The sequence below is a fragment of the Lathamus discolor genome, chromosome 3 (assembly GCF_037157495.1).
Source record: "Lathamus discolor isolate bLatDis1 chromosome 3, bLatDis1.hap1, whole genome shotgun sequence".
NCBI lineage: Eukaryota > Metazoa > Chordata > Aves > Psittaciformes > Psittacidae > Lathamus > Lathamus discolor.
In genome coordinates, this window is record NC_088886.1 from 33,132,995 (window position 1) to 33,152,920 (window position 19,926).

The 19,926-nt window shown below is 37.1% G+C and overlaps 1 protein-coding gene across 16 annotated transcripts in view; it reads right to left on the reverse strand.

Annotated features, from left to right (window-relative positions):
* Positions 1 to 19,926, reverse strand: part of NAALADL2 (N-acetylated alpha-linked acidic dipeptidase like 2) — a 672,041-nt gene that overhangs the window by 494,358 nt on the left and 157,757 nt on the right. For 4 of the 16 annotated variants that reach the window (XR_010611523.1, XM_065674560.1, XM_065674559.1 and 1 more), the window contains exon 1: positions 3,404 to 3,507. The exons of 8 other annotated variants lie outside the window; for them this stretch is intronic. Coding sequence is in view for 3 of the 8 variants with exons in the window: in XM_065674560.1 (XP_065530632.1) it covers positions 3,404 to 3,437 (34 nt within the window). In the remaining 5 variants the exon portion in view is untranslated. Of the gene's footprint in view, positions 1 to 1,153; positions 1,424 to 3,403; positions 3,508 to 19,926 lie in introns of those variants that run through there. 4 more of the 16 variants (XM_065674557.1, XM_065674556.1, XM_065674554.1 and 1 more) reach the window with 3 other exon arrangements.

Below are 19,926 nucleotides of genomic sequence, written 5' to 3' on the forward strand. Positions count from 1 at the left end.
GAATCATGAACAGCCAAATAGTGTGATTTTTAACTTAATGAAGGACAGAATGAATTTCTGCTTTATAAAATATAATTCTAATTAATACCAAGAGTAAAACACCCTGCGCTATTATCAAAAAGTCATAAACCATCTGAGTTTAACAATAATCTGTCTGAAGAGTACAATACATAACAGAAGTAAAACTCCTTATTGCTGTTCATCATCATCTATCTTTAAAATGATATTGTGCTCACACATTAATTACAGATATTAGATAAGTAAATTGTATCACAATGCCTGAAAGGCTGGCACACCAACTGCTGGAAGAGCATAAAACCATTAAATCAGCGAGATCCTTTCTCTGCCAGGTGTGCCAGCAAGCATGATTTCACGACATTACAGTCCATCATTTACCTTCAGCTGTACTTGTGAAATCTACTTTCCCATAAACACTTTATGCATTACAACTTGGTCTAATAGGTGAAAAAGCCCTTTACGGGTCAGGAAGGGGGAATTACGAGGTTCCTGACACAGCTTTCCAATGAACGAGTAATTAACTCACCATCAGCCCAAGGAAGAGTGAACTCTGCCATTTTGAGATTTTTTCATTTTGTTGTACAGATACAGAATCACAGAATAGTCAGGGTTGGAAAGGACCTTAAGAACATCTCGTTCGAAACCCCCTGCCATGGGCAGGGACACCTCACTCTAAACCATCTCACCCAAGGCTTTGTCCAACCTGGCCTTGAACACTGCCAGGGATGGAGCATTCGCAACTTCCCTGGACAACCCATTCCAGTGCCTCGCTGTTCATCATATGATACATGTGCTGTTTATCACATGATAAACATACCAAAGGACAAAACTGGCCTGTTACCTTAATATATCTACAATTTAGAGTAAGTGCACAGTGTGAGCTTCAGCATTTTAATGAGATGGCAAGGCCTAAGCACCACCACGGGTATGGAGGCACTACTACTGCACAAGGCCCATCAGAAGAAGTCCTTTTTGGAAAAATAAAACAAAACACTACAGAATTTCAACCCCAACTATCAGCCCTGATGCAGTACCACTGCTCTTGGTGACTTTCCCCAGCACTGGCCTGCATAAGGCCCAGCTAGATTTGGTTTATGAAGCAAACAAGAAGGATGTGCTCTCCCCTCTCCCTTACCCCAAATCCTCTGCAGTTGATGCCTTCTACCTCGTTAACAATCCCATCCTTAGAACACAGCATAGCTTTGGTGAAGCCAGTTCTTCAGATGGCCCTCATTTTAGTTAGCTGGCTCCATGTTGTCAAGCCCTGAGCAGGAAGGAGAGATAGACATCTCTCTAGCCAGTACAGTCACTGAGTGTCTCTTCTGCACCCCTGAAAGGGCGATGACTTGTGCTGCCTTGTGCTCCCCTGGGCAAGAAGAGCCACCTTTGTGCTTTGAACAAACACCTGAAAAGACAAAGGCATTTATTCACAAAATGATAATCTACCCTGTCCTGCTTAGCAACAGTTTTCCTCCTCCACAAAGCATTAATATTGTCTTTTTATCTACTTTCAACATCACTCTTATATGGTAAAATGTTTCACTCCATGGAAAAATAAACCCTGCCGTTAGCAAGGAGAACTTCTGTAGCATACCACCAAACATAGGGGTTTGACAGCTGACTCGTCATAAACAATAAGAGGTTTGAACAAAAGATAGAATACTTGTGGGGGCTACCATTTATGACAAGAATTTCAACAGAAAGCGAGGAACAGCGAAGACAGACAATAAAATATCATGGAATTTCTAGCAAAAGATGTCTGCAGAAAACACTGGCCTGGAAGGAAGGAAAAACCAACAAAATATATCACCAGGCATAATTAACACCTGCGTGAGAAACAAACAAACAAACCAGATTTCAGAGGAAAACCTCCTTCTGTACACGTTTAAGGGTAACAATAAAGCTTAAACTGTCACAAGCATTTGATTAGTATATTACAGATGGAATTTCAAGCTAGCAGATTAATAATCAAGAACTCCCCCGGGGATCAGGCTCCCATTAATGCATCTCCTCCTTCACCCGGTCCAATCAACCTACACTGATACTTTCCCACCACCTAAGAAAATACATCTGCTGGTTAAGGAAAAAAAAAAAAAAAGAAGAAGAAAAGCTTTTCCTGGAAACAGATTAAATATTTATACCATGTGATTACTGATGTAAACTTTAATGCACAATTTTCTAGATATAGATCGCTACCTTCATTGCAAAACTTAATCATGCACTGTTCCCTGAAAACTGCTCAAAAATATGTTTTAGAAACTGTTATCAGAAGGTAATAAAACATACTTAAAGTCACATAAAACTTATAACCATTGTTCCAGCCATTTTACTACTGAAAAACAACTGTGTTCAGAAGTTGCACAGCCTTTGCTAACAGTACATATGCCCTTCCAGTACCTAATTAGCTGATAATACTCTGGGTGCCTGTAATGCACAATTCAAATGCCTTGCTTACCAATGTGTTTAGTATTCTGCAAATAAGTCTTCGCACCAATTAAATCCCTTGTTATTATGAAAATGCTTCCATACTGTTGTAATAACACAGGATAACACAGTCAATGCTACTCTAATCATGAGGCTATTCTTTAAATAATTGCAGGATTTATGAGTAATCATTACCAAGGATACGCTACTGTTCAGTACAGAGTATACAAAACCTAATAATACCTTTCAAATAAATCTGATTAATGTTATAGTATTCTTTAAGTGAAGCATGTACATAAAAAAAGCTTCCTGAATCACTGAGAAGCTGTATTATACAGTGCAGTAATTCACCGTAGGAACTCTAAGCAATTTACAAGCACAGGAACTTACAAGCATACGCAGACAACAAAAAATCTGTTCTCTCTGCATCTTAAAATATTGCTAAATATCAGGTGTGGTCCGAGGGAAGATTATTACCTCCATTTCCCCTAGCACAGGCAAATTCAGAGAGACTATTTGCACACAGGAAACTTATGGGGCAAACTCAGGAATAAGAAAGAGCAAGTCAAGAACCTGCAATGTCACTACAGAAATATTTAATGATACTGGCTTAAAAGTTTCTACTGAAATCATGTACAGCAGGAGAAATACATCATTCATCATCAAAACAATTAAACACATTACTTATAACACATAAAGCCATCTTACTACTTACTGAGTTACCTTACCGTTACCTAAAAACAAAATTCTGGGGCTGCACAGCAAGGAACTCCTACCATCAAAAAGATTTAGGACTAGTAGGAGCTTACTGAAAGTCTTAACTGATTTTCTTCAAGCAACTAAACATAATCAGTTACAAAGTAAAATGAAAGAATTAAATTAAAACCCAGCAATTACTAAAACTTTTCAATGCAGTACAAGAATGTAAATATTTTAGAGAATTATTAAATTAGTAACTTACATCTATGAAGGCATTTAAAATCATTTTCACACATACAACTAACAAAATCTGCAAAAGTTAGTGTGGCAGGGGAGAAATACACAGAGAGATCACTGCCTCCAGGGTGAATTAGTCCCAAAGTTCCTCCACCTGTGCCTGATAGAACACCTGAATTTAAAGTGCCCTACCAAACCCAATCTTTCCAATCTTCTACCATTCGCTCACAGGAACAGCCAAGACAAGGGTCAAGCAGACCCACATGTGTACAACCTCCTCACCTTCCCTAAACAGGCATGCAAGGACCAGCAAAGCTGGCCAATGGTCTGGTATGAGTTATGCTTCAAGGCAGCAGGTAGTATTAGCATTCACTGGGGTATAGAAAGTGAAGAAACAAAGGCCCAAGTATTTAAATGAGTACCTGGAAGGACCCCCCATCTTGCAGATGAGTTGTCTGCAGAACTTTCTGACACAGTGCATCTCAAAGATACAAGGGCTACCCCTGGATTCTCCTCATCTTTCGCATTTCCAGATTACCTGTATTGCTTTAAGAACACAATATCCATACCCTCTTGCAAGAAAAATAGTCTTTAAACTGAATCTGCTGCAGTGTTCATTTAGAATTCAAATGGAAAATGTGAGGATGTCTGCTAAATAGTATAATATCATTCAGCCGAAAAATGGACACAAAGTTAATTAGAAACATTTATTTGTAATAATTATGCTCTAAGATATTAGTAGTAATTATGCTCTAAGATATTAGTAATAATATATTACAAAATATAATAAATTCATACAGAGAGAAAGTGAAAAATATCAACAACCTGCTATAGATCAATAAATCTGTTTATTTTTCCCTCAGAAGACATTAGTTACTCAGGCAAACCGCTCTATTAGCAAATCTCTCCAAACAGAGAAGATTAAATATTCCACAGAGAGATTAATAGTAGGTAAACTGTTGCGTCTGGTTTCCTGCCCAGCAAAGGCTTTTCTAAAGGAATAAAAATACTTCCATGCCAACCATCACTACACAACACTGGACTCCACCTCTTCCTTTTTTAAAAAGCAAATTACCCACACAGAATGAAAAAAATAAAAAGTTACTGATTTATTATGTTTCAGTCAGATGGACAGAGCTCACCCAAAAGGCATTGGTATGACCAAGTCAAGCCAGGTAATTCCATATGAACAACAGCTTCCAGCAGCATCCTACGTAAGTTATTACAGAAAAGAAACAGGAATCTTTGTACATAAATACTGCACTAGACAATTAAAAAAATGAGGTAGGAACATCTGTGAAAAGCTCTTCAGAAAGAGAGCTGTTCTCAACAAGTCTGCAATGGCAAAAATTCAATTTTTTTTTTTTTTTAATGTACCCAAATCACATCTCTAAATGCATTTTACATGAATTTACACTGAGCCTTCAGGGGCTGCAGGACAATCCTAAATAACTACAAAGAGATTTCTATCTAGGGCAAGGTCCTCTGATTATATATTAAGTATCAAATCATGGATCTACCTTCATTCAAATGGGGGTCTCAGAATGGGGAAGGAAAAAAAAAGTAAATCTTCATGGTCCTATACTGCTGAAATTCTGATCCTGAAGATTTGTTTTCTGCCTTTGATCAGAAGCTTTCCTAAAATTTTCTTACCTGTACATGCCACACACTGGACAAGCAATTTGTGCCAATCTACCCATTCATTGCAGAATTCTCCCAAAATTATAGCATACTAAATGATTATTTTTTTCCCCAAAATATGTACAATTTCCCTAACATGTACAAGTACTTCACATGCATGGAAAGAATTTGTTTTAGCAAAGCAAATATCTGAAAACATTAGATTCAAACCCATTTCATTATATTCATGTAGCTGTGGAATTGTGTAATGTTTTCTTTCTTTTCTTTTATTACATAGATTCTTTAGTATGTGAAGGAAGCTATAACAATTCCATTAAACTAAGCTACAGAAGAGAAATACAGAAGCACCGAACTGGTACAGTTTGAAGGCTCAGATTAATAATATGTGACAGCCAATCTAACCTTATAAAAGTAAAGCAAGTAAAAAAGGATTGTATGACTGAACTTCTTACTGATGTTTCATTAATCTACTTGCTTACATATATGTAAAATGCACTGTCAGCATTTGCCACATCCCTAGACAGGTGAATATGGAGTGGCTCTAGCTCTGCATCCACAAAAAAAGTTCCACAGTGTTTGAAAGTGATCCCTGTCAATGAAAAATTCTTTGACAGCCATTTTTACCAAGCACACATCAGACAGTGTCACCACCAGCACCTCTGCCTGTGCACACCTTTACCTTCTCATCCTGAAGCTCAAAGACAAACAGCCTTTCTCTGCCTTCAAAGCTGTCACTCTGAAAGCCACCCATGGTTAAAATCACAGCCACAGCAGGAAGTTGTTAAATAAATTAAATGCATGCCTTAACCAATCACTTGAACCCATGTATATAAAACGTGCAACAAATAACACAATGGCCCACATTAACAGCTTTATCCTAAGTTACATTAACTTGCCTAGTTGGGGTTTTTTTTGCAGCACCTGGCGGTAATCATCAGTACAACAATTAAATTGTATATGCATTACAATATCATCCAGAAACAAAAGGTGAAGGGGCAATACGCCAAATACAATACCTTGAAAAATTTCAACATTAATTTAACTGCATAGATTTTTTGGATGCCATGTACACCTTTACTAGGTACCAATACGCAATTCACCTTAATGAACAGCTTCATATAAAAGCAACCCACTTTACGTAGATAAAATACCCAAACACAAAAGAGTCTGAGAACACATAAAATTCTCCTCTGAATTTTGATCAGTTTTGCTTTAATCAATGTACTTGATAATAATTAAGCCTCAAAACCTGCATGCCCAAATGACATACTGCAATTTATTTTGATTACAGTTTGTTTTGTCATTTGTAGCTTGCCATTTAATAGGCAAAAACAAAATCACATGCCCGCTTTGTAACAAAGTGAGACCAGCTCTATATCCAAAAGTCCTTCTGACCCGTTGGTGGGCAGGGGAGTCCCTTCTGTACCCTCTGGACAGCAGCTAAAAGGCCCTGGCCCCCACCACCCAACAGTTCCCTTCTGAAGATAGGTAAGAAGTGAAGGTGACAGCAAAGACTTCCTGGATGGAGTTATCAAATACTTTTTACTCTCAGGCCTGTAAACCTGCACTGACAGATTTGTGTCTTTGTTCCGCTGCCATAATTCGACTGGGGTTTGGGACAACCCACCCCAACCACTCCAAGGCCTGTACAAAGGACAATTCCCAGTGTCCCACTTTTTGCCTGATATGTCTGGTATTAGTTGCTTGTGCTCTATGTAGTGAGTGATAGCTGATGAATATCTCTCTAACTGCACTATGTGAAACTGCATCATGGAAGGAACCTGTTATTGATGGCACAATACATTATAATGGATTTTTATATAGATCTTATGGATTTCTTCCCCCCTTTACCTACCAGCATTATTTCAGAGAGAGGTTTAAGCAAGAGCCAACCTGACTTTTGTTTTAATCTCTCAAGTATGACAATATTATTAAGCTGTGAATGATATATCAAAGTGCCATACACAAAGACGAATTGACAGAAGTAATTTTTACTACTCAAACGCCTTCAGTTTCATATATCATGATATCCTGTAAAACAAGCCCCCTGACATCTGCTTGACTGTAAAAGCAATAGCTCAGTATAAACCTCAGCTCATCCTTCAAACAGGCATATGTGCTCCCTGCTTATTACTAGCACTATGGGCATTACTACCATTGAAACCTGCATCATTCATTATTTCGTTTATTAACTGCTTATCACAAATCAGAGGGCAAAACTTCATATTCTTGCATGACAGTGTCTTGCATGAGTGTTCTGACAGATATTTCGCTTCTTTCAAATGTACTGAAGAACAGAATTTGGCATATCTCGTTGGGATCCAAAGAGGCAACGAGGTCTCCTTTTCTTTTTTCTTCTTTTGTTTGGGTTTTTTTTTTAAATCTTTTTTTAATTAAAAGAGAAGGAACGGAGGATTTGTTGCATTCAAGCTCTCACTGTTTCTCATTTTACTTCTAGTTTTGAAGGCTTTCAGGGCTGGAGAGGATAGTAGTTTTGTACCTACAAGAATGAGAACCTCATTTACAGCTAGGATCCTAAGGCACTACTGTAATGCAATTATTATCATCATCACCATCAGTATCAGTCCAATCAATATGAGTATGTCCTTCTAATGAGTTTATATCTTGAGGCGGTTAATGTTCAGACTGATTTGGGGGGGTGTTGTCAAATAACCATTCTTTGCAGCGAATAAATTGAAAGCTTTATCAAACTAAAATTACTATTTAGTAAGCAACTACAAAATATCTGATTATAGCAAAAAATATCAAGACTAGCAGATTAACCTAGCTCCTCTGGGGGAACGAAGAGGTATATTTGCTGGGTTAAGAGATACGGCTTGGCCAAGAGGCAATTTGCTTATATATCTTTGGGTACTTCGGACGAAAAATAAAAGAATTTCCTTGAAGTAAATGAATTATACAGAAAAGATTCAATACTCTCCCATACAGACCACATGCAGAAAGAACGCATGCTATTTAAACAGCTGTTTTGGTAAAACAGAAATTCAGGAAATTTGTTTTCTGCGCATGCCTGTGTGATTCATTAATTTCCCCACCATCATCAGAGAACATCAGGGACAAGTCTTTCTTGACCATCAGATGCCAGAAAACTTCCAACATGAAATAAGGAAAAAAGCGAATAATAAAACCATCTTAATTTGCTCTTGTCTGATAAAATACCCTGCTACAGAAGTCCCAGTTGTGAATAATTACCATTCATTCAAATATATGGATCAGTCTTCTGCACATAACTGGATTTACAGTGATAGACTCATTTTCAGCTGTGTGTTTGCAAGTATTTGTATTAGAAAGACACCATTTCCAAGGCAAGCACATAAAGAAAAGTGAAGGTGAAAACTTTTTCATTATCTGAAAAGAGAGCCTATTACCTATATCACTTTCTCAGATATCCATCCATCCACACCTAATGAGTCCTATGATTTAGTCAGAACACATTCATAAAGATGATTCATAGCTGTTGTGCAACCACTTGATGTTAATAGCGAAGATGATGTCTTAAATCACAGCTGTTTCCCTATGATAGCCAAGGGGCAAAGCAACACTTTGGAAAACACAGGGAAGAATTTATTAGGGCAAGTCTACCAAAGTAACATCTACAAGAAAAATGGAAAGCAAAACATCAGGGTCAAAGATGCTGTAACCAAATCACTAGATAGTATTAGATGCCATACAGTAATCTACATAACTAAGAAGTTAGTAGTTACTGGTTCTCTCTCTGCATGTGTTAATATCACCAAAACATTTACTGTATCTAGCTTGAAAAATTTTATATTTATATTATGCATCTACAATCTGTTCTCAGTGTTCTATAAAGATGCATAATAACCTGTATATACTTAGTAACAACAGCCAAGTAAAGAGTCATTTTTTCCTATAGTGACAAGCATTTAACCACAAATGAAAAGAGTAAATTTTGACCAAAAAAAGGTCTTATATTTAGCAGTTGAAAATTGTTGAATTTTAATTATATTGATTTAGGGACAGATAATACAGTACATTAAGAGTACCAGTACTAAACCAGTAACAAACACCAAATGACACAGTGTTTTCAGGAAAGCTATTTACATCCTTCAATTTTAGCTCGTTAATGAGTTCTGCTAGATCACAGAGCATACAGGGGTTTACAAGGCTGAATACTCTTTACATATTTCAACTCGGATGCAATTTAATCCAGAAACACTCAATTTATGTAGATTTTAAACTACAGCTTTAAATAATACAGTAGCTTTACAGCCAGGAAGGAAGAAACACAAGTAAATTTGGCACCACACAACAAATAACAACTAGGCAGAAGATACCCATCATCTCTTGGAAGTCTCTTAGTAGATTCATAGATAAAAAGATGTTACAGCATGAAGCTCTGGTGAGAAACGGGTGCATTTTTAACTAGAACCAACAATCCCTGACATTTCACTTTCTTTCAGCAGGACTCCATTTGCCTTACTCATCGCTATTAAAAACATTTGAATTAATCCAGCAGGATTTCTGAGAAGGCAGTGAATGAGCTGTGATTTTGCAAAGCGGCAGTCTGATTTCTGCCTCCACTCTTCTGGCCAGTAATTTTATCAAAAGAAATACTGAACTTAAGTTCCCATTACCAACCATACGGTATTTTTTAAAAAAAGAATGACTGCCAAGCTGGGAAAAAATACAGAGACAAGAACAAGATGTGCATACACCCGACAAAGTGGAATAATTGCATAGATTAAGTAGGTCAACTACAGGTATAGATTTCTTTTAAGACGATCCAAAACAGTATGAAAAGTTGCATGTGAAGACACGTTCCAAAATAATTCAGAACTGCAAACAGGCTTGTCTTACTTAAATCAAGCGAGGCAAAACTGAAACCACCTACCCTAAAGGAGCTTCCACTTGAAAGCCGGTCTTACTTCCCAACTTGCTCACTAGAAAGCTGCTGTGGAATAACTGAAGTGACAGAGGAGCACATGTCACAACTACTTCTTCATGGTATTTCTGTCAGGTGATTTGTAACCAGGAGGCTGGATTGGATAGGAAATTATCTTCTTTACATTTGCCACGTAGTATTTTGCATTATTAGAAATTGCTATTCAAAGCACATGAATAAGGCAATTGCTGCCTTTCTTGCACCTTGGTTTTTTTCTTTTTATTAGAGAGAGCTCTGAAGTTTTCTGTAAGTATTTAGCTTTGCAATGTGATTTTCAATACAGAGCTATGCCTGTGTACTTAAGCTAAAGAAGATGAAAGGAGGTCAATAACCACCCTGTTAAAAAGAAAAAAAAAAAGTCTTTTATTTGGTTGGGGATTGGGAATACCTTTAAAAGGAAAAAAAACACTGGAGAAGAAATTGCTGACAGCTCTTGGGGATCTGTGGATCAGTCCATGGGTTTTGGACATAGGAAAAGATATGCACATGCATGCAGATTTCCTCCAGCTGCTAAACACACCTGAAGATTTTTAATTTATAGACATTTTGAAAGAGTCTCTTAATCTCGTAAAACACATTTTCTTCCTAATTTTTAAAAAAATAATTTGGGAAGGGAAGAGCTAGAATCAGAATCTACAAGGCTTGAACAGACCATCAGGAGAACCTCACATTTCTGTCAGCACTGAAACATCAGGTTTATAAATGAGAAACTGATGTTAATGCTAAAGAAATCTGAGGTTTTTCCCTTTAACCACAGACACAGCTCAAAAAGAAGGTGCTTCAGCACACAAGTTCAATAAAGCATCTGGAAATCTCCCTTTCTGATGCGCAGGAGCACACAGACCCACAGAACTCATGCCAGAACCCCAAGGAAAGGTCAGCAGAAAGTCCAGACACTGGACATCCTGTTACAAGCCATCATTTATCTGCCATGCTAACCCCAGAGTAGGAAAATCCAGACTTACGAAGGCAACTGCCCTCAGGAAAGGAAAGATACAAACAATTCAGAGCTGGGGAAAACCTCTCACTTCTACACTACACTTTAGCATATGCCACCTCCTCTCTGAAGTAAAGCCAGAGATAGATGCAGTTGTCACATCTCTAGCAGACTGAAAATTCAGTCTCCCTACCTGAGAGAAGCATCAAGGAGACATCGTTGTGCACAGTATTTCTTACTTAGACTTCTGCGTGGCAATGCTCGTAACTGTTGCGCCACACTGGGGTAGGAGTCTCCATACGCACAAACTCTTGCATGTGCTGGCAACCCTGGCTCTGAGCCTCCAGATGTATGAAAAAACATGATCATACTGATAAGAATATGCAAAAAATAAAAATGTACAACTTCCCATGGCTGCTAAATTCTCTATATTCCCTTCTCCACCCAAATATAAAAATCTATGGATATTAAGTAACTGTAAACATGGTTAGATTTCACTGCATGCAATCTTCTCCTAGGCTGCTTATCTGGGCTTAACTACAGCACTTTTAGTGCAGGAGAAAAAAAAATAATAATAAAAAAAAATAAAATAAAAGACTGAAACAAAACAAAGCAAACTACTGGAGAACAACGTGTTTAAATTAATGGGAGTTTTGGGAGAATCCAGAAGAGTTCCTTCAGTTTCATCCCCGTCATTATAATGTCATGCTTCCAATTTACTTCATTTATATTAATAAACACAACTATTAATCTAGTTGAGAACTGCACTAAAGCTCACTAAATCTGTCTCTAATTATGATGATTAATGGTCCAAAATGATCAGCTTCTCAAATTAATAACCTAAAGCAACTGGTACAGAATAAAGGACTTTTCTCCTGGTAAACAGGGTATTCAGTCTTTTCAGTTACTAAGATCTTGAGCAGTCCATTCAGTAATACTACATTCTAATTCACCATAACTACCTATTTACATAGATTTGCATAAATTATGCTGCCACTATGTTTTTATTTGAGATTAATTGTTTTTAAATTGCACTAAAGCTTAGTCTCCTGTTTATTTTAATGCTGCAGCAATGGATCTTCAAGAGCTGACTACCCTGTTCTTTTTTTCTCACTGCTTCCAAAGCATATACAATACCAAGTTTTTCATATTATTGTTACTACACTTACTATACACCAACACTCATTTTTAAAGGACAAGTTCTCCATCTCATACCTGAGATTTGTAAAACACAATCTGAACAATACAAAAATATACTGACAAATTGAAAAATGCAACAGCTCAAATAATTACAGTTCCCCATTACTTCTGTAATTACTACTCCAAAGTCTCTATATTTTACAGTGATTTTTAAATAATATTAAAGCAAGCTGGTCACAAAACCTAAGTTAATTGTATAGTTTACAAGTGAGAGAGACTATAAAGAGGGTCTTAGGAAATTCACAATGAAAATATCGAGTATTTTCAGTTCTAATACCCTTAGATTTAGGTTTCTACATCGGCAGTTTTACTGAACAATGACTTAACACAGCTGCAAGGTTTGAGCCACAGGGAACTCACAAACATGATTAGAGAGAAGTAGCATAAAATATCTTCCATCATCCTTAGGATTTTCAAACTGTAAAAAATCTTCTCCCTTGAATGCAAGGCATCTAGTAAGGACCACACTGATTTCCAAAGAAGAAGAACACACGCTCCCAAGCATCAAAACACAATTATATGGGTTAAGAGGAATAGAAAGCCCTTCAATAACATTCAGATGAATTGCAGTTTCCTTTGCCATCTAAGACACACTGAAACTTTAGTGTCTACTCTTCTAAACAAGGATTGATAGTTTTTGCTCAGCGTATCTTCACCAGCAATCTTTGTTTCTCCAACACCTTTCATTTATTTCTCTTTTCTTCTGGCATTATAGTGGGCATCTACTATAAGCCTCATATTTCTAATAGGAGCTTTTTGTGGCTTATACCATTATAATGCATGGGTGCGTGTACAGTACCTATTCAGCAGATACTCTCAGACCAATGACCTATTGCATTCCTCTATACCACTTTCCCAAGGTAGATACACTTTGTTGTCCCTGTTTGCCTATCTGTAGTAGGTTACATGCAACAGCTTTTATATTAATTCACAGAAGCCTCTCTCTGACACAAGACTGAAAAGAAAATATAAAGGTGCTCCTTTCAAATATGGATTGAAAAGCTAACAGAATCTCCAACACTACTGGTGAAGAACTTGCTTTCACTTGAAGATTCCCCTTATAAATTTCAAATTACATACCCAGTTTAAACAAGCTTGTGTTCAGTACTTGTGTCATCATCTGAGTTAATAACATTCATTCTTTAGTAAATGTGAATAACCAAGACAGCAAAGATTAAAAGGGAAAGTCGATAGCTAAAACAACTGGTTTGGCAGCTGCATGGAAGAAACAGGAGTGGTTCAACCACTAAATTCTCACACATCAGTCTGGGAATGCCCTGCAGAGGACTACTTCAGGATACACGACTGGCTGGTGTGGGAAACCTAAGTACGAGATTGTTTCAACATGAGAGGTACATTTGAATACTCTTCAAAGCAATTGTGAAAGAAAGCTATGCAAAACCTACTCGAATCTATTTGGAAAGTTATTGGGAAATGGCAAATTACTCATAGCTGCGTGGTTTTGCTTCTGTTGTCGTTGCTTGAAATGCCAGAGCTTGGAACTAGCCTGAAAAATCTGAAAAGTACTTTTGACACTTGAAAAAATTACCAATTGCATCCCAGACATGATTGAACTCTGATCACCCCTCTGTGTGTTCAAATGGGAAGGTGGAAAGTGAACAAAAACTCCTTTAAGTGAAAGAAATGTTCTATATTCATATCTAGAAGACATAACTACAATTAAAAATGATGTGACACTGTGTTTTGCAGGTTCCTGAGTTGCGGTGGCAGGAGTAGGGCACATGGGACATAGCTGCTAATGCTGAAAAGCATCAAATATATAATGCTGTAATTAAGCCTCATCTAACCAACTTAAGTATTTCAGTCTTTTTTTCTTTTTTGACCAACACATTACACAGAACAAGATTCTAACACCCTTTCTGTGGGGAAAGAGGTAAAAAAGAAAATGCCAGTTTTACTCAGAGGTAATTTGGCTTACTTTTCTCTTTCTAAAACTACGGTTTCCTTCCCTTTTTGTAACCGCAGAGTCTGGAAGAACATTTTAATCACTTCTGTGACACTTCAACTAGTCCTTTCACTTACTTTTCCCAAACTAGTAAGAAATTCACATCATACTGAAAAGTAAAACCACCTGAATTTCATCTGCTTTCAAGCCTCAACAAGAAATTTCATACAATTCTATCTGTCTGAAGTGACCTTGCAAAGTCTAAAGCTTTACTGCTGTATTTCTCCACTCAGCAGGCAAGAAAAGATCCACTTGCAGATACCCTGAAGACTAAAAAATAGTAGTTTGCTCCTATGCACATACAAGATAATTTGTGAGAGCATTCATGTGTACAAGATTTCCCAAGGCTTAATGTAACAAGTTCATAAAACATATTTGTACCTGTCGGTATATATTTTATATCACCTCCACTCACCTCTCTTCTGTTATGATGAATTTTCACTAAGGGAAGAAGGTTTAAATACAGAGGGAGTTTTAGTAGTAGCTGACTGGATGAAGGTGATCTTGAATTAGAAGTACGTTTGTCCCATTAAGACTACTACATTAAAAACACTGTGAAAAGACAGTAGTATCACATACCACCATTGGAACCGCATTCTTGTTAATGACAGCTACTAAAAAATGTTCCAAGAGCTGTATTTAACATTAATAATTAAATGAAGGGGATTTGGAATATGAGTTTTGTGTTTGTTTGGGTTTGATTTGGTTTGTTTTACCATTTAGATGTATATATTTTAGAGTCATTAATTCACTAATACGAGAACCCCTTTCTTTTTATTTTGCAATCTTTTATAAAGGTTGCCCTCATTTAGGTTCCACATACACAAAAAAAAAAGTATCAGCCGACAGCAATATGTCATATATTCATTGCTGCTGTTAGCACTGGGTTTTGATCTGACCCCTCATTCTGTAATGCCATGAATTCAGGGAAAATGCACCTTACTGCAAACACAAAGTCATGCTGGGTTTTACATCTCTGACTGAACAGGAAATACATATTCACACCAGATCCCCAAAATCTTCCACATAAAATTCTCACCAATTGTAAAAAAAGAAGCCTTGCTATAAAAAAGAAATAGTCTATGGGGTTCGTAACCAATACACTCAAACAATGTGATTGCGTATGTCTATGTTTTCTACAGATCACTGAAAAACAGGTGCATTTTGTTCTCACATCTGGGAGCCAATTAAGCCACATGCAAGACACTAGAAACTGTTGTGACATACAAAGTCTAGGGCCAACAAAACCTTGCAGAGTTTGTAATCTTATTCACACTCAGAAAAGTAAGTGTAAAGTTTCTTAAAAAAGAAACCAAAAAAGCAGAAAAGTTGTACTGCTAAATTTACATTACACAACTGTACCATATGTCTACCGCTGAACAATGAGAACTGACAAATGCTCACTGCTTCCGCAAGCTTTATCACTTCACAAATATGATTTATTTTTGAAGAGGCAGTCAACTCATTCAATTCCCCACATTCAACATCATATTCAGTCTTACAGGTTAAGACCACCCAAGTTACTCCAGCGTATGTATCCCTAAATCAGGACAAAATGAAACAATACCAGAACAGTCAAAAAACAAAAGACCTTGAAAACGGACGAGGTTTGCAATTCTCCACGGTGTCATGGTACTGCAAAAATTACAATCCTTAAAATAGAAATTGGTTAGATGCAAGTAAGGCAGGATTAAAAAGCCTAGTAAAGAATAAGAAATACCATCTTCAAGTTGGAGACCACAACCTGCATTTTATAGGACTGCATGCCATTCCTTGTATGAAGGGAGCTGCTCCTTAGAGACGTCCATTTTAAGTCTTCCTCAAAGAGAGGTACTGCTTTTTTGAGAAACTAGATTATCAGGTTATGTACTATATTAAAAAAAAAAAAAAAAAACAACTATATAATTTTAAATCACCTTATGTAATCTGATAGATTTTTACCTAGTAGAAAAACCTGGCAAACTGACACTCACATAAACACAAAACTTCCTTACTTGCAGACGTCCTTACACCGAGCTCTCTTCAGGTTCTCTCAATGTACAGAAACAGCATCATGACCTGAGATTAAGTTGAATGTTCCACCTTGAGCTGCAGGGAAAGATGATGGTACACCTGGTACATAGTTCATAACGTAACTTCTCACCTAGTTAATGAGGAATAAAAGTTCATCAGAAAAGGTCAATCATTTATTTTTAAACTGGTGGGGGGTTCTGGTTTTGGACATGTTTTTTTGTTTTCTTTTTAGGTGGTTTTTTTTGTTGTTGTTGGTTGGTTTGGGTGGGTTTTTTTTGGGGGGGGCAGAGGGGATTATTTTATTAATTTTTTCATAGACTGCTGCTACAATAGAGTAGACGTCCATGGCTACACTTCTCATCATAGGTACTCAAAACACTGGATGGGGCACTTTGCATACCTTCTCCACCACTACAAATAGCGCATTATTGCGATTTGCTAAGAGAAACCATTTTCCCTCACAAGGCACCAGTTCTCAAGAAAAACAAGACATTTCACAGAAATGCATTCTAGAAACTTCACTGTAAGGTTTCATATTCTTGGGAAACTGCTGAAGTTTCCCATGTGACCACTACAATGCTTGAGCATTTAGCTCTTCAGGTCGGTGCTTTCTTCCTTCACTTTCCATCATCCTGTGTGAGAAAAAAGGTGGGGAGTGGCAGGGAGCAAGGGAGAAACATTTCCTTAGCGTCTCTAATTACAAGTACCACTATCCTCAAAGAGAGGTTTAATTGGCCTGATTCTCATTTTAGCCTAGTCAGTTCGCTCATATTTAACAATTACTGAAACACATTACACTGTTGTTCTTGAAATTATTTTTAGACACCATTAGAAGCCTGGCCTTAGAAAAAATTCTAAATTTAATTTGCCATAAAGAGAGTAATGAACATACTTGAGTAAGAAAGGCTCCACACTGACAAAAACAGAGGGAAAAGCAAAAGCTCATCAAGTCACAGTGTAAGTATGAAAAGCTAATACAAAACTCCCAACAACGAGAAGATGCACAGGGAACACAGTTCAGACAACTCAGATCCGCTATGTCACTCTTGCAATAATACAAGGCTATTACATAGCATCAGGGTGGGAAGAAATTGCAAATCTGACCTAATTACTGAGTCTTTTGTATTATATTGCTCCTAGGGTGCTCTCTACAATAGTGGATAAATCCAAAACAACAGTTGTTACAGCAAGCTGTAACACTGTAAAGTATTTCTAAGAGAAGTTATGTTGGCTTATGTTGTCAGGTATGGACAGCATGGATAATGAAACCAACTTTCTAGAAAGTACAAGTAAGCTACTCTAAAAGTTGTGACTGATACAGAAAGCTAACTATATATGCACAAATCTCACCATCATATGCGTAAAGATGATAACCTCTATCATAATGGCTAAAGATGAAAGACTGAAGCAGAACATAAAAATTGGAAAGCACAAAGCTCTATGCAGCATCCTGAAATGTTGTACTTCACAGGAGTATTAGGAAAATGCTTATTTATAGTAAAAGCCTTATGCACTGCAAAATGCTGCTATAATGGACAGTGATAGAACTGAATGTTATAAAGCTGAAAAATTCTAAGAGGCAGCTTTTTTGGTTTAAATCATAAAATTTCTTCCCCACATCCAGCCTGAATCTCCCCAATTTTAGCTTAAAACCATCACCCCTTTTCTATTGAAAGACATGCGCATTCAATAGGCATTTCCTATCGAAACAGGCCCTGCTAAAAAGTTTCTCCCTATCTTTCTTATAGGCTCCTTTTAAGAACTGAAAGGCTGCAATAATGTCTCCCCAGAGTCCTCTCTTCTCTGGGCTGGACAACCCCAACTGTCTCAGCCTTTCCTCGTAAGAAAGGTGCTCCATCCCTCTGACCATTCTTGTGGTTCTCCTCTGGACCCTTTCCAACAGGTCTATGTCTTTCCTGTGCTAAGGACTCCAGAGCTGGACACAGTACTCCAGGTGGGGTCTCACCAGAGCAGAGGGGCAGGATCACCTCCCTCAGCCTGCTGGCCACACTCCTCTGAATGCAGCCCAGGATACTATAAGCCTTCTGGGCTGCAAGCACACATTGCCGGCTCATGTCCAAATAGAGTCAATACCTTAGTAGAAATATTTGGGGCTATTTTTCTGCTCTCAAAATTAGGACTAAAATCTAGAGGCAAATGAAAAATATTCATATGTCATTAGAAGAAAGAAGTTCAATGCTGCAGAGACATAAAGGTATTTTTCTAATTGAACTTAAAAAGAAAATAACACAAACAAACCACAACCCTACTTTAGAGCTACAAAAGACATAGATGCTGCATCACTTTGTAAAAACCTTGAATTTTACAAAATACGCCTTAGATATTTCAAAATTATTTAGAAATGTTGCACAACAAAAGTATCTGTTAAATCAAAACAGCTTTCATAACAGGAATTAAAAATTTAGTTGGGAGGGTTCTTTTAAAAGAAAAATAAAAATGAAAATATGAATAGCAGAAGAAAAATAAACCCAACAACTTTTCGGTTGTCTGCTATTCCGCTTCCAGGTTTATTTTATTTTTGAGGTAAAGTTCCACTGCAAATTTATAAAAACTGGACACTTATAATTTGTCCAAATATTTATGACATTCAATGGCAAGGCAGGTTATAATCTAAGCCTAGAGTTTCTGTTGCATTTCACGACTCAGTCTTGTCTCTCAAATGACAGAAAAATAATCTGTAAAACCTGAAGTGGTTACAACTATGTGGAAGATGGACCAATTTCTTGGTGATGTGTGAGTGAAAGATACAAACACAGTAAATTGGATTCCGGTCTGCATGCAGTACAACTGATCTTACCTCTGCTTAAGCATCTTAGAATGAGATCTTATGATACAAAAACACCACAAAGTTTTTGAAGTAGGGTTTTACTTGGCAACACTGATAGGGGCTTTCTGAATCTTTAATTTTCCTGCTGCTTTTCCTCCATATTGTTATCATCAGCCTTCCTTTTTTCTATTTTTTTGTATTTACTTGCTCTGATCAAATTATAAAATGTTATTTGTTCCACTAATGTTACTTCAGATGCTCCAAAGTGAAAAACAGCCCCCCTGACTTTTCTAAGCCTAGTGGTTGTCCCTTAATGTGTGTGAATAAAACCACTGAGAATACTGTTGCATTTTTCATGGAAATTCCAATAGAGCTGAAGGGGTGAGATTTTTAACCAGATTTTTTATAGTTTACTGCATATAAGGCAGTATTTAGTCCCTTGTTGGAAGGAGATAGCTGAAACGACAGCACTCTCCAAGCACAGGGGACACATCTCCTCAAACACACTCTTGTCAATACCATTAACTGTGTGAACAAAAGCAGCTGTATTTGAGGGATATGTGCTTAAGGAAGAGCAGGGGAGAATGGAAAAGAGAAAAATGTCATATCAAAAACAGAAGCAAAAATCAAGGATCCAGCCTGAATCAGCCCACAAAGAAAGTACATTCTGGTTAAGCACACTGAAGACGGGTTTGAACTGTGAGCAAATCCTGCTTAAATTCTACAAAAGAACAGAAGAAGTAGTATACATTTTTCTTAAAAACACAAGGCATCTCTCAGGATTAAAAATAAATAAATAAATAAATTATTCCCTTTAGAAAACCCTGAATTCTTGGGCAGATTTTTGATCAAGCCAGATGAAAACACTTACTTGGCCTTTGCTACCTAGGCCCTTTCTGAAAACTCAAATCAAATCAAAACTTCTAAATGAGTTAAGAGACAAAGTTGCATCAATCTCGAAGCAAGACAAGAAAAACCAGAAACTGTATTATACAACATTAAAATTAATCATTAGTACAGAGTAACATTTAATACATTTCCTTTGAAGTCTGGCAGTATGGGAAAACCCTAGTGAT